Source organism: Martes martes, assembly GCF_963455335.1.
Source record: "Martes martes genome assembly, chromosome: 2".
NCBI classification, from domain to species: Eukaryota; Metazoa; Chordata; class Mammalia; order Carnivora; family Mustelidae; genus Martes; species Martes martes.
Window position 1 is genome coordinate 34,132,635 of NC_137889.1, and position 15,305 is coordinate 34,147,939.

Consider the following 15,305-nt stretch of genomic DNA (forward strand, 5'->3'; position numbering starts at 1 on the left):
CTATCCCACTTAAGTTTAAAGATTAAATGAATTAATATACACAAAATGCTTAAAACAGTGCCTGTCTAATAGTAGATGCTCACTAAATGTTTTAGAAACTTCACTTTCACAAAACAAATTTTACTAGATAAGAATAAAGGGAATCATATAAAGATAATGAAATAGGAGAAAGAATAGAACTCCCTAGCAAAATCCGCGTTTCACTAGCAGCTACTAGTCTTATGTACACTAATTCAATTCAAAAATAGAATCCAATAATGTATTAAGCAGAGTTCAAGTTTTTAATAGTATTTTAAGTTGTTTATATGAAATACAAAACCTACTGGCATACATTATTAAAACTGAACTTAGGGGGGCGTCTGGGTGGCTCAGTGGGTTAAAGCCTCTGCCTTCAGCTCAGGTCATGATCCCCAGGGTCCTGGGATCGAGCCCTGCATCGGGCTCTCTGCTCAGGAGAGAGCCTGCTTTCCCCTCTCTCTGTCTGCCTCTCTACCTACTTGTGATCTCTCTGTGTCAAATAAATAAATAAAATCTTTTAAATAAATAAATAAATAAACAAATACAGCTGAACTTAGGTTAAAATAACACCATTCTAACAACTCTCTAAATTCAAGACTTCTACTAAATTAAGTCCTCTAAAAACCATATGTTGTCAGATACCTTTTGTTTCTCAGAGTGATTGCTGGCTTGTTTGGTTGCTTCAGCCAATAATTCTTCATACTGTTTATGACCTTTGTACTCTCGTACTCGCTTTTCATGAACCCATGCCCTCTCCGGCTGGTTGCTAAAAAACTGGACGTGATATTCCCGGGCACCTGCAAGCAAAAATTCTTATTAACCATTTCAGAACATAAGCATCCACATATACTCTGCCAAAAAGATGAACCTATGCCAGCTTCCCCGGCATCACTCCTATTAAAACTCGTATGCTTTGGATTGTCCAAAGATATAATCCAACACCTGCCAATTACACTACTAGTAGTTACTGTAAAAAAAAATCACTCCCAAATGATTAAAATTTGTCCAGCAAGTTTTAAGAGAAAGAAAATCAGAAATTCTGCTAATTATCAGATTTGTTACCTTGGTATACACAACTTATTTTTCCTTGTCTCAAACCTTTTTACAAACAAATCTGGGAATAAATAATTTTTTCTTCAAAAAGTGTGTAACAGGGGTGCCTGGGTGGCTTAATCAGTTAACTGTCTACCTTTGGCCTCAGGTCATGATCCCAGAGTCCTGGGATCAAGCCCCATGTTGCACTCCTTGTTCAGCAGGGAGTCTGCTTCTCTCTCTCTGCCCGCCCACCCCTCACCCCTGCTCCCTAGCTCGTGGGTGCTCGTGTCTGCACTCTCTCTCTCTCTCTCAAATACAATCTTTAAAAACTATTTATAACATATTTTCTTGGACTTTAAAAGTGCTAGCCAAATTGCTTTTCTGGCTATATAAAAGTGGGCTATACAGATTCAAGGGTGGAGAAGAGGCCACTGACTCTTTCAGGGATCCTGTGAGGTCAAAACTGTCTTCATAATAATACCAAGATGCTACTGTCTTTTCAGTGTGGTGGCATTTGCACTTAATACTGCAAGAACAATGGTGAGTAAGACTGCTGGGATGTTAGCACAAATAAAGACAGTGAGCGACACCAAACTATACTAGTATCACATTCTAGTTACACAGAGGAGTAAGCATTTAGAAACTATGATAATTTGACATTATCATGACATTTAGGCACATGATCAGGGATCTTATACAACCATACACTGGCAGTTAAAACAAAAAGCCACTTTTATTTAATGTCTTTGATGAGGTGGTAAAATGATTAATTTCACTAAATTTCAACCACTGGACACTATCTTTTTAATATTCTGCATGATGAAATGGGAGGTATGCATAAAGCACTTTTGTTTACTGAAGGATGACAGTTATCTTGAGGAAAAGTACTTGTATGACTGATTGAGCTGCAAGATCACTGATCACTTTTTCATCATTTTTACTGGAAAGAACGACTGACAGAAAAACTATGGTTACTTGAACTTGAGCATTTGGCAGGTATTTCCTTTAAAACGAACAAAGCAAGTTTGCTAGTTCAATGAAATCACTGACAGTATTTGTTGCCAATGACAAAATTTGATCTTTCAAGCAAAAATTAGAATTTTGGAAAACCTGAGTCTTCCAACTTCCCAATAATCAAAGAATTTTCTGATGAAATAACTGGTCTTATAAACTAATGTGATTTAAAAAATATCTATAGAAGGGGCGCCTGGGTGGCTCAGTCGTCAAGCATCTGCCTTTGGTTCAGGTCATGATCCTAGGGTTCTGGGATCGAGCCCGGCATCAGGCTCACTGCTTGGCAGGAAGCCTGCTTCTCTCTCTCCCACTCCCCCTGCTTATATTCCCTCTCTCACTGTGTCTCTGTCTGTCAAATAAATAAGTAAAACCTAAAAAAAATATATATATATGTATATATATACACATATTAAAAAATATATATATGGGGGGCGGGGCACCCCTGGGTGGCCAGTTGATTAAGTGCCCAACTCTTGATTTCAGCTAAGGTCATGTCATGATCTCAGGATGGTAAGATCAGACAGAGCCTTGCTTAAGATTATCTCTTCCTCTGCTCCTCCCCCTGGCTCCTATGCACACTCTCAATCTAAAGAAAAAAGATCTATAGAAGAATGTTCAACATTTGGAAGATACGTCTGACTTATTAAAGCCAATATTTTTTATTTTTAAAAAATTTTTTAAAGATTTTATTTATTTATTTATTAGAGAGAGGGAAAGAGAAAAGGGAGTGGGACTGCATTGGGGGGAGGGAGTACAGGGGGAGGGGAGACAAGCATACTTTGTGCTTAGTGCGGAGGCCCATGGGAAGGCAGGGGTCAATCCCAGGACCCTAAGATTATGACCTGAGTGAAAGTCAGACAATTAACCAACTGAGCCACCCAGGTACCCCAAACCACTATTTTTTAAATGGCCAATATGTAATGTTATAAAATCATGAAAGGTAAAAGATTCGTTCAAAGTGCAAGACAGAACCAATGGAGTCCAATGTAACAAAGTACAAAAAGTTTATGGATATGATTTCAGATTCCGTATTCTAACTAACCCACCACTTGTTGAGTTTTGGTGTAGTATCAAAGAAATATATATACATTACCTAAAAAGTCTATTAAAATACAGTATCCTTTTTCTTTTTTTTTTTATTTTTTTTTTTAATTTTTTTGTTTTAATAAACATATAATGTATTTTTATCCCCAGGGGTACAGGTCTGTGAATCGCCAGGTTTATATATTTCACAGCACTCATCATAGCCCATACCCTCCCCAATGTCCATTTCCCCACCACCCTCTCCCGTCCCCCTTCCCCCCCGCAACCCTCAGTCTGTTTCTTGAGATTGAGTCTTTTATGGTTTATAATAATTATTTTTAAATGAATTAGTAAATTTTTAATTTACTAATTTATTTTTAAATTTTCTTAGTTTTAATTTCCAAATTAAAGTAAATAGTAATAGATACAACCCATGTAAACAAAAGGTTTTTAGAGTCATCAAACTGTAAGAGTGTAAGGGGTTATGGGACCAAAAAATCTGAGAACTGCTGTTCTAGAACAGTGCTACTCTCCAAGTGTGGTTCCCAGAACAAGCCAGTCTGTGACAAAATAAGCACAGAAGAGTAAGCATTTAGAAACTATGATAATTTGACATTGTCATGACATTTAGGCACATGACCAGGCATCTTATACTATATATTTTTTGCAGGGGGGAGCTTTTCCTTTTTGTAATATTTATTTTTAATGTATTTTACATAAGTATTGGTCCATGGTGGAATGGAAATTTTTAAGAAACGAACAAAAATTGTTTTTTTCCATACAAAGTTTGAAAAACACAACTCTACAGAAAATGTCTCAGGTTAATAGAGTACTGTATAACTGGTCTTAGTGAATCCAATTCAGGTAGGCAGAGAAAAACAATAAGCAGATCTTGACTAGAAAAATACAGGTATAAGCTTAAGTTGAACTCAGTTATCTGAAATTGACTGTATCTTGCATTTGAAAAAATTTTAATTTTCTTAGACATTAATGGGAGATTACCTAAGGAAGTATTTTGAAACCAGATTAAAATTTCTTATGTTAAATAGCCTATAAGAGAGAAATACACTCACAATTCAATTTCCATATAATCTGAGAAGGAAGAGCTAAGCACAAATTTGACTATAATTAATCAAGGAAGGTTTATCAAAAGTCCAAGGGTTTATGGGGCGCCTGGGTGGCTCAGTTGGTTGGGCGTCTGCCTTCGGCTCAGGTCGTGATCCCGGCGTCCTGGGATCGAGTCCCGCATCGGGCTCCTTGCTCGGCAGGGAGCCTGCTTCTCCCTCTGCCTGCCACTCTGTCTGCCTGTGCTCGCTTGCTCTCTCTCTCTCTCTCTCTGACAAATAAATAAATAAAATCTTAAAAAAAAAAAAAAAAAGTCCAAGGGTTTTTAGAGACAAGAAAAAGAAGGGGCGCCTGGGTGGCTCAGTCTTGAAGTGTCTGCCTTCGGCTCAGGTCATGATCCCAGGGTCCAGGGATCGATCCCCACATTGGGCTCCCTGCTCGGTGGGAAGCCTGCTTCTCCCTCTCCCACTTCCCCTGCTTGTGTTTCCTCTCTCGCTGTGTCTCTTTCTGTCAAATAAATAAATAAAACCTTTTTCTCTCTCTATATATAGCATACATATGCTATATATATATAACCTAAACTAATAGGTGAGTTTGGAAGATAGGGTAGTGGGTACAGGTAACAAGGTTAAAAGAACATAGGGCATAATCTGTTTTCAAAAGTCAGTTAGTTATTCAGAATCAGAGTTTAAATTATAGTTAAAAACAAAACACAGATGATGCAATCTCATTTTAATCTTTATTTTCAACTTCTTCCTCTATTACATCATTAGTACAGATGAAACAAATCAAACAATCTGCCTCTTTGTTATCATCACTTTATTTCCTGCTGGCCAAAGAACTATGAATGAAATAAAAACCTAAAGACCTGAAAAAATGAGAAGTAAGCAAATCTGTCTTTGAATAATAGGCTGAATTCCAAAAGAAAAATGTAGAGGAAATATTTTCTTTAAAAATTTATTTATTTAGTGCTCGCTTCGGCAGCACATATAAAAATTTATTTATTTATTTTAGAAAGAGAGCAGGAGAGAGAGCCCGTACATGTGCGTACCTAAGTGGGGGGAGGGAAAGAGGTAAAAAATCTCAAGCAGATGCCTAGCTGAGTGTGGAGCCCTCCAGGGGGCTCAATCCCATGACCCTGAGGATTACGACCTGAGCTGAAATCTCCAGTCAGATGCTCAAATGACTGAGCCACCCAGGTGCCCCAGAAATGTTTTTATTTAAGAAAAATAATATGAAGGTAAAACCATCTAGTTTCAAACTTTAAAAAAAAAAAAGTTAGGATTAGAAGTTATAATAGGGGGCACCTGAATGGCTCAGTGGATTAAGCCTCTGCCTTCGGCTTGGGTCGTCATCCCAGGGTCCTGGGATCAAGTCCCGCGCCGGGCTCTCTGCTCGGTAGAGAGCCTGCTTCCCCCCTCTCTCTCTGAGTGCCTCTCTGCCTACTTGTGATTGCTCTCTGTCAAATAAATAAATAGAATCTTTAAAAAAAAAAAAAAAAAGAAGTTACAATAGGTAAAGAAGATGTGGCATACACATGCACACACACTTATACATACACACACAGTGGAATAATAGTCATCAAAAAATGAAATCTTGCCATTTGTAATGATGTGGATGGAACTAGAGAGTATTAAGCAAAGCAAAGTAAGTGAATCAGAGAAAGACAATTGTATGATCTAACACATATGTGGAATCTAAGAAACAAAACAGAGGAGCATAAGGGAAGGGAGGGAAAAATAAAACAAGATGAAATCAGAGAGGGAGCCAAACTGTAAGAAAACCATAAGAAACAGACTGAGGGCTGCTAGAGGGGACGGAGGAGGGAGATGGGGTAACTGGGTGATGGACATTAAGGAGGGCAAGGGGTATAATGAGCACTGGGTGTTATATGCAACTGATGAATCACTGAACTCAACCTCTGTTATATGCAACTGACGAATCACTGAACTCAACCTCTGAAACTAATAATACACTATGTTAATTAATTGAGCTTAAATAAAATAAATAAAAAATAAAAATTTCATTAGGTATAATGATATTTTAAACTTTCAGTAAAAATCTTTACTATCCTATCTATTAATTACAATATACATAAAGAAAAATAATTACTCTCAAATACTTCTTTTTTAGAGGAAGAGAGAGCAAGTGTGAGCACGGAGCAGAGAGAGAATCTTAACCAGACTGCATCCCCAGCACAGAGCCTGACACAGGGCTCAATCTCACAACCCTGAGATCATGACTTGATTAGATTAGATTAATTCCTAAATTTAAATACTTCCTTTGAAATACAGATGCAGCACAAATTGTGCTCTCACTTGTACCACCCAAAAAAGCTGTAATTGGGTTTTCATATAGTAATTAAATGTGAAATTATATAATCTCAAAATCACGCTTTTCTAAGGAGAGAGAATTGAAGAGCCACAACTCTCACATGATAGAATACCTCAGATTGCTGTAGAGACCCAGATAGGTACACAGATTATTTTATTTAAGAAGGCTTTGCCCTAACAGACACATGAAAAGATGCTCATCATCACTGATCACCAGGAAAATGCAAATCGAAACTACAATGATACCATCTCACACCTATCAGAATGTCTAAAATTAACAATATAGGAAACAATAGGTGTTGACAAGGATGTGGGATTACACTGCTGGTGGGCATGCAAACGGGTGCAGCCACTATGGAAAACAGTATGGAGTATCCTCAAAAAGTTAAAAACAGAACTACCTTACGATCCAGCAATTGCACTACTGGATATTTACCCAAAGAATACAAAAATGCTAATGCAAAAGGATACATGTACCCTTATGTTTATAGCAGCATTGTTTACAACAGCCAAGATATGGAAGCAGCCCAAGTGTCCTATCAAACTAGTAAATAAAGAAGATGTGACACACACACACACACACACACACACACACACACAGGGAATATTACTCAGCCATAAAAAGAATGAAATCTTGCCATTTGCAACAACACGGACGGAGCTAGAGAGTATAATGCTAAGTCAGTTAGATATCATATGATTTCACTCATATATGGAATTTAACAAACAAAACAAGCAAAGGGAAGAAATAAGAGAGAGAGACAAACTCTTAATTATAGAAAACAGACTGATGGTTACCAAAGGGGAGGTAGGTGGGGGGATGGGTTAAATAGGTGATGCGGATTAAGGAGTGCACTTGTGATGAGCACAGGGTGATGTATGGAAGTGCTGAATTACTATATTATACAGCTGAAACTGATAGAACACTGTATGTTACCTGGAATTAAAATTAAATAAGGCTTGGTCCTTTGGAAAATCCCTATCCCTTTCTTCTCCCACTCATAGAAACATAGATTAAACCTGCAAGATACTTCAGAGATTACTGAATCCAACAACCTTAATAATAAGTAATAAATGACACAACTAGGACTGCCTTCCCCAACCTTGGTAAATTATAACTAGGTGAATTCATTGTTTTCTTTTTAATATATAGTATGTTTAAGAGTGGGGGTTATAGAATAAGGTCTCTCTGAAACTATTCACTTATTCAAAACATAAAGATAATTATATACTACCTACTTTGTAGTGTTGCTGCTATGTGGACTGCATAAAATATATAAGAGAATTGCTTAACACAGTGCCTTGCACGAAAGTCGACATTCAACAATGCTGGGTTTTTGTTGTTGTTGTTTTCACTTCTGCCCCACTGATGTTTCCAGTTACCCAATCTTGAATCAGCAGGTTATAATGACAGGTAACTGCTTTCTATACCAGGGCATATTACTGGCTATGAAGCACAGAAGTTACAGATATGGCTGATTCTGTCACAAATCTGACTTGCAAGACTTAAGTAGACATTTTTTCTCTTCATAACAGTGAACAGGGAGTAAGACAGAAAGTTTAAAGTAAAAGAAAAAAGAAATAGGCACAAAGTTGTCACAAACAAGAAGAAATTCAACACGTAACAAGTGAGTTCACAAAGCAAATATCCAGAAATAAATTCCAAGCTCAAACCTTCCCCTGACTAACTAAGCAAGTCCTTTCCAAATGCTAGAATATCAGAAATCTAATACACGTTTTAGACAAACCCATGGAAAAAAATAGACAACAGTTAGAAAACATCCTTCCTCAACATTTATTAATATTCCTAAGGTAGGATTCTATAGATTCAAGCTGTATGTCTACGTCGTATTAAATGTATAAAGATGTCTCAGCAAATTTGCAGATTCAAAAATGGAGTGGAGGGAAAAAGCATCTTGAAAATCTTATCAGGATGAAAAGCACTTGTGTGGGTAAAAAATTACTACTCAAAGGAGTCAATGATGAAATAAGATGTACAACAAAAGCATGGCCCAAAAGCCTACTAAGCTCTATAAGACATCTTATTATTTACCCAACTGCTTTCTCTCTTTTGGAATTCACATGAGATGTCAGTCAGATAAAGGTTTTTAAAGAAGTATAGAAGAAATTATAAAACAAATGTAGGGTGTTATTTTTTTTAAGATTTTATTTATTTATTTGACAGACTGAGATCACAAGTAGGCAGAGAGGCAGGCAGAGAGAGAGAGGAGGAAGAAGGCTCCCTGCTGAGCAGAGAGCCTGATGTGGGGCTCGATCCCAGGATCTTGAGATCATGACCTGAGCCAAAGGCAGAGGCTTTAACTCACTGAGCCACCCAGGCACCCCACAAATGTAGGGTGTTATAAAGGAAAACAAGGACCATATCAGTTGTAGAGATTTTCTGCCCATTAAGATGACCATGACTAGATCACTGGTTATTTAAAAACTGATATTCTGGTGTCAGATTATATGTGTATTCTTTTTTTTAAAGATTTATTTATTTACCTTAGAGAGTGGGAGAGAGTGAGCATGAGTAGGGGGAAGGGCAAAGGGAGCAAACCCTCAAGCAGACTCCCCACTAAACACGCACCTAAGGCAGCCTCAATCCCATGACCCATGAGACCCTGAGCTGAAATGAAGAGTTACACACATAACCAGCTGAGCTACCAGGGTGTCCCTCATGTGCATATCCTTACAGTCATATACAACATTTAAGATTCAATTTTTTCCCCTAACCTTTAATATCTATTTGTGCCTTTACTTACCTCTTGTGTTAATTTTGGTATGAACCTCGAGCTGGGGATCACTTGAAACCATGCAAGGCCACCAAGGATAGGTTCCCACCTTAGACCAAACAAGATCGCCAACCTGGAACTTAACACCAGCCGACGCTTCTGTTGTTGGAACAGAAGATAATATTGGCTGAACCTATAGGAAAAGGTCATAAAACTTCATGAGCAGAGAATATTTTAAAAAAAGAAAAGAAAGAAACTATGAACAAAGTACATTAAACATGCTCACATGTAAAATTTATCTTCAATTATACTTTCCCTAATACTTAACCATAACTAGCAAAAAGGAAGAGAAGGAAAATAATAAGCCCCACTCCAAATACTGAAAATAGGACTGATATTTCTGATGTCTTATTACTGATAAGGCATCTTGAGAATTCACATAATCCATTAAAAATGGTCATAAAAACATTTTTGTAATTTTGTATGGTGACAGACAGTAACTCCACTTATTTCGGCAATCATTTTGCAATGCATATACATATCAAATCAATATGTTGTACACCCGAAACTAATATAATGATATATGTCGATTATATTTCAATAAGAAAAAGTGGTCATAGTTTTGAAAAGAAAAATAATTCACTGAAAGTATCTACCTCTTAAACCAGCTCCAAGATTTATTTCAGTATAGTTTCTGAAATCCAGAAGTATGGAACTGTAATAATACGTATGGAATGTGTTATAATATAATCCCCCTGCTTTACCTCCTTACCCCATCCCTGGTTAGACAGTATTCAATATGGCAACTCACCGGGGCTTCCTCTTTTAGTACTGGCTCTTCTCTTGGTTTTTCGGACACAGTGTCAACCCTCTCATTTGGTCTCTAGGTGAAAACGTATAGATAAAAAGAACAAAATGGCAGCCAACCAAAGAACAGTAACATACACAAAAAGAATCAAAACTAAATAGGAAAGAGAATAAAGGACATTTATTAATTGAATAACGTAGGTAATAACACAACTGCTGCAGTACATGATGCTATATCTTAAATTCATGTTCCATTCCACACCATAGCTATATCTCTCATTTCTTATTACTTTTAAAACTTATGTGTTGATTGTTGTTGCTGTTGTTTTTTAACCTAACAGGGTGCAGAAAAATGAGCACTCTCAGACTGCTAGTAAGATGTAACTTGGAATTTTCAGGAGAGCAACATGCCATGTATGAAAAGCTTTAAATTTACAGACTCTGATCCAGCAAATCCACTTCTAAATGTATATGTATACTGAAAAGCATTGAGAGGTATAAACACATAAAAAGATACACACACTAGTCCTATTTATAAGAGCAAATACTAAAAAACAATCTAGATGTCCAGTAATTTAAATTAGCCTAATAAGTTATATATAACAAGATAGTGAAATAACATACATTTTAAAATGACTTTGGAGGGATGCCTGGCTTAGCTGGTAGAGCGTGCAGCTCTTGATCTTAGGTTTGTGAGTTCAAGTGCCACATTGGGTGCAGAGATAACTTCAAAATAAGATCTTTTGAAAAAATAAATAAATAAAATGACATAGGAAAATAACAATGTAATGTTATTTGAAAAGAAAAAACTGCAAAGCAGTTATAATATGATTCCAATCTGGAAAAATAATTTTTTAATTTATTTTTTAAATTTTATTTATTTATTTGACAGAGAGGAGAAAGAGGCTCCCCGCTGAGCAGGGAGCCCAATGTGGGGCTCAATCCCAGGACCCTGGGATCATGACCTGAGTTGAAGGCAGATGTTTAACCCACTGAGCCATCCAGGCACCCCAAAATAATTTTTTTTTAATGTGCACAGAAAAAAAAATTAGAATACTACCAGGTGATGGAAAAGTGATTGTTTTGGTGTGCCTTTCTGTATTTGTCAAATTGTCTATGATAAACATTACTTTTCCAATCATAAAACCCACACATATATTACTTAAAAATTAATTTCTACACCCCTTTGGGAAGGGTACTTGGAAGTATCTATCAAAATTCAAAATATATCGGGGCACCTGGGTGGCTCAGTGGGTTAAGCCTCTGCCTTCGGCTCAGGTCATGATCCCGGGGTCCTGGGATCGAGCCCCACTTCGGGCTCTCTGCTCGGCAGGGAGCCTGCTTCTCCCTTCCTATCTGCCTGCCTCTCTGCCTACTTGTGATTTCTCTCTCTGTCAAATAAAAAATTAAATAATTTAAAAAAAAATTCAAAATATATCATTCTTCAATTGGGCAATTATATTTTAAGGAACTACAGAAAACAAAAGGAGAACATCTAAGCAGAAGATGGTTAAGTATAGCATTATTTCATACCAATAATCTACATGTCTATCAACATCTTCCAACTTTTTATTTTAAAATAGCCATACATGCCTTAAGAGGTATTTGATACATTTTATACCAGAATGATAAAAGTAGTTATCTTTGGGGAACGAGGTTAGGGAAATGGTGAAGGAAGATCTATGTTTTTGTGTTACATGTATTTCCTGTAAAAAGCAGATTACTTTTGTAATTTAAAAAAGATTTTTTTAAGACTTCTCACTTGTCAAAGAACAGAACTTAATTTAGATGGCATAAAGAGAGATATACCCATCAAATTAAGTCTTAATTCCAATTTTAAAATATGGGTTATTCTAGGAGCTACTTAAAATTTTCATTAATTGAAGACACTGTTATAAAAACAATAAAAACCAAGTTTTATTAAATAAAAATTGTAGAAAGGTTTTAACTATTAGGAAATGAGAAGCCAGACTAACATCCTAAACACCAATTATCAATCACTTATTCAGCAGTGCCTATGACTTTCCAGGCACTGTTCTAGTAGGTGGGTATGCAATGATGAAACAAATAGATTTGATCACTCACCTCAGAAAGCTTACAGTTGGGTAGGACAGACAGACAGTAAACAATTAAAAACATACACTTATACAATGTAAATACACAAAGAGAAATAATGTGGGAGTGTGTATCTTTATTATTTTTTCCTTTTTTTTGAGATTTCACTTGTTTATTTGACAGAGAGAGACACAGTGAGAAAGGGAACACAAGCAGGGGGAGTGGGACAGGGAGAAGCAGGCTTCCCACCAAGCAGGGAGTCCAATGTGGGGCTCAATCCCAGGACCCTGGGATCCTGACCCAAGCCAAAAGTAGATGCTTAACCACTAACCACCCAGGCGCCCCAGAGTGTGTATCTTTAAATATGAAGGTCAGGAGAGGCCTCTCTGACAAAGTCCACTGTAATCTGAGAATCAGAGGAAGAGTAGTTAATCTACTAAAAAGTGGGCAGAAGAACATTCCAGAAAGAAGGCATGGCATGTGTGAAGTTTCTGGGGCTTAAAAAGTAGAAATTTCAGGAAGGCCTTTACAACTGACTTAATTACCCAAAGAGAGAGGTTATAAGATGAGAGAGGGGAGGCAAGCTATATTACAAGTAAGTATAGTCAAGCGTTTTATATTAAGGGCAATAAAAAGCCACCAAAGAGGATTAGGTAGAGAAGTAACATACACCAATTTATGTTTTTTAAAAATCATGTTAGCTATTACATGGAGAGTATTTGGGGAAAAAAAGTAGTGAAAAGTTGCTGATGGGCACAAAATTCACTGTCAGATGTGTCTGTGGTGGTATCATGACTATGTAATCTAATAGGACACACTCGTTGAGCAAGGAAAGAAAAATCTATGTTCAAATGAAAACTGTTTTCCAAAATGCTGGTATAAGAATAAAGCAGTCTGGAAATACCGTCCCCATTTGCATAGGCCCTTTGGGTAGCTTCACTTCAATCTACAGAAGTAGTTTAAGCCTTCACCTCCACTTCTCATTCTCAAGCTACCACAAGAAGGCAAGGCCACTTGAGGAAGTACATATGCCGCTAAGAAAGCGAGTCATCCTCCTCTGCACATTCAATCTTCATGATGTCTGGGTGTAAGGGATCTCCCTAACTCCCTTTGAGGGCAGATAGATAAGGAGTGACTCATCTTTGCCGAACAACAGAATCCTACTATTATTTTAAGAACTGGTCTAAAGTCCATTAACATTTTTCCCTTTCTGGATTAAAGACAGGATTTCCTTCAAAACTTTTTATTATTCAAATGTCTTATCTTTTTTTTTTTTTTTTGGAGGGGGGTTATAAATTGTTTCCTTTTCCTCCTGGTTTGCATAATACTGCATTCCATTTGCACCCTTCCTTGGAGAAAAACTTAGTGGTTTTCTACCTTCCAAGTGGAATGTTACAGAAGATAGTAAGAAATCTTGAAATAGACCTATGATTTTATTAATATGTTGTTTTTAGAATATAATATTCCTCAAGATTAAAAAAAATGATGTAAATTGGGCATGTGGGTGGCTCAGTGGGTTAGGCCTCTGCCTTTGGCTCAGGTCATGATCTCAGGGTCCTGGGATCCAGCCCTGCATCGGGCTCTCTGCTCAGCGGAGAGCCTGCTTCTCCCTCTCTCTCTGCCTGTCTCTCTGCCTATTTGTGATTTCTCTCTGTCAAATAAATAAATAAAATCTTAAAAAAAAAAAAAGATGTAAAAAAAAACCCCAAAAAACAAATGTCTTATCTTTTTTTTAATGTATTATTATTATTTTAATGGTTTGTCCCAGAATGCTAGCTTTTGCTTCAGGCTAGCTTAAAACACTGTTAAAATTGTTTACAGATTCATCTTAAAAGGAAAACAATGGCAAGGGAGAGAAATAAGCCCAAGATTTATTCTAAGCTTTCAAGACTATATAAATAAAAGAAAGAAAAACAAGTCAAATAAGGATGATGCAGTGATAGAAAGGAAATATACCTTGTAAAATGTGCTAATGCATGAACAAAACAGAAATATCTAGGAGGCATTTAGTCTATAGCCATACCACCCTGAATGTGCCTGATTTCACCTGATCTCAGAAGCTAAACAGGGTTGGGGCTGGGGTGGGAAAAATATCCAGTGGACACTGACTTGAGCTTAAAAGAAAGGAGAAAAGTAAGGAGATAAACCAACAGATAACAAAGTATCATAAACACCAGTTAAGGGGTGAAGTTTTTAAGACAACATGGTCAATGGAAGTCAAATACTGAGGAGTCAAGAAAAATGAGTCAGAAAATGCCAACAGATAAAATACTTCTGGGTATAACATCCATTTTTCTTTAGTTGCTAGAAGGATAGATAAGCTTAAAAGAGATTAAAATCAAATAAGGACAAAAGATACCTTTTCTGGTACTAATAGTGTTGCTTTAGCAAGAGAGCGTCAGAGAAAAAGATGACAACGAGTTAGCTCTCCTCAGTTTTAAATATTTGATTTTATGGGTATATACCTCTTTTTTTACATTTTTAGCTGATTCCATACAGAAACACCTATATTCCAGGAAAGAATAACAAGAAGTTTCTTAAACAGGAAAAAATACTTTAAGACAACAACTAAAATAAAATAACATTATCCAAAATATTCCTTTTAAAAAATTTGCCCTAGTGCTTTTATTAAAACGCAAGAGATCTGGGGCGCCTGGGTGCCTCAGTGGGTTAAGCCTCTGCCTTCGGCTCAGGTCATGATCCCAGGGTCCTGGAATCGAGCCCTGCATCACACTCCCGGCTCAGCAAGGAGCCTGCTTCCTCCTCTCACTCTGCCTGTCTCTCTGCCTGCTTGTGATCTCTCTCTCTCTCTGTCAAATAAATAAAATCTTAAAAAAAAAAAAAAAAAGCAAGAGATTTATTAGGATGAATAACATGCATCAAACCTGGCAGAATTCCAAATCCCTAAGAATTTTCAAAACATTAAGCAAAATCGTACATTTAAAAAAATCTTAAATCAACATTTAAGGTGGAAAAAAAATTCAAAGGCAGTAATTATTCATGCATTTTTCTTCTACTTTCTGAATAACTTTAAGTGCATAACCTTTCTTTTAATTAACATATAATGTATTATTTGTTTCAGGGGTACAGGTCTATGAATCATCAGTCTTACACAATTCACAGCACTCTCCATAGCTTAAGTGCATAATCTTAAACACTAAAACGTTTATCTGTACAAAAAGAACATTTTGCATGTGAAAAGTTTCTAAGAATTTTAAGA

At 36.7% G+C, this 15,305-nt stretch overlaps 1 protein-coding gene across 2 annotated transcripts in view; it reads right to left on the minus strand.

Annotated features, from left to right (window-relative positions):
* NSD3 (nuclear receptor binding SET domain protein 3) overlaps positions 1-15,305 on the minus strand; it is a 119,132-nt gene that overhangs the window by 53,189 nt on the left and 50,638 nt on the right. For both annotated transcript variants that reach the window (XM_080831345.1, XM_080831346.1), the window contains 3 exons: positions 10,035-10,106; positions 9,254-9,416; positions 661-815 (listed from right to left, as the gene is read on the minus strand). In XM_080831345.1, coding sequence (XP_080687471.1) covers positions 661-815; positions 9,254-9,416; positions 10,035-10,106 — 390 coding nt within the window. The remainder of the gene's footprint in view (positions 1-660; positions 816-9,253; positions 9,417-10,034; positions 10,107-15,305) is intronic.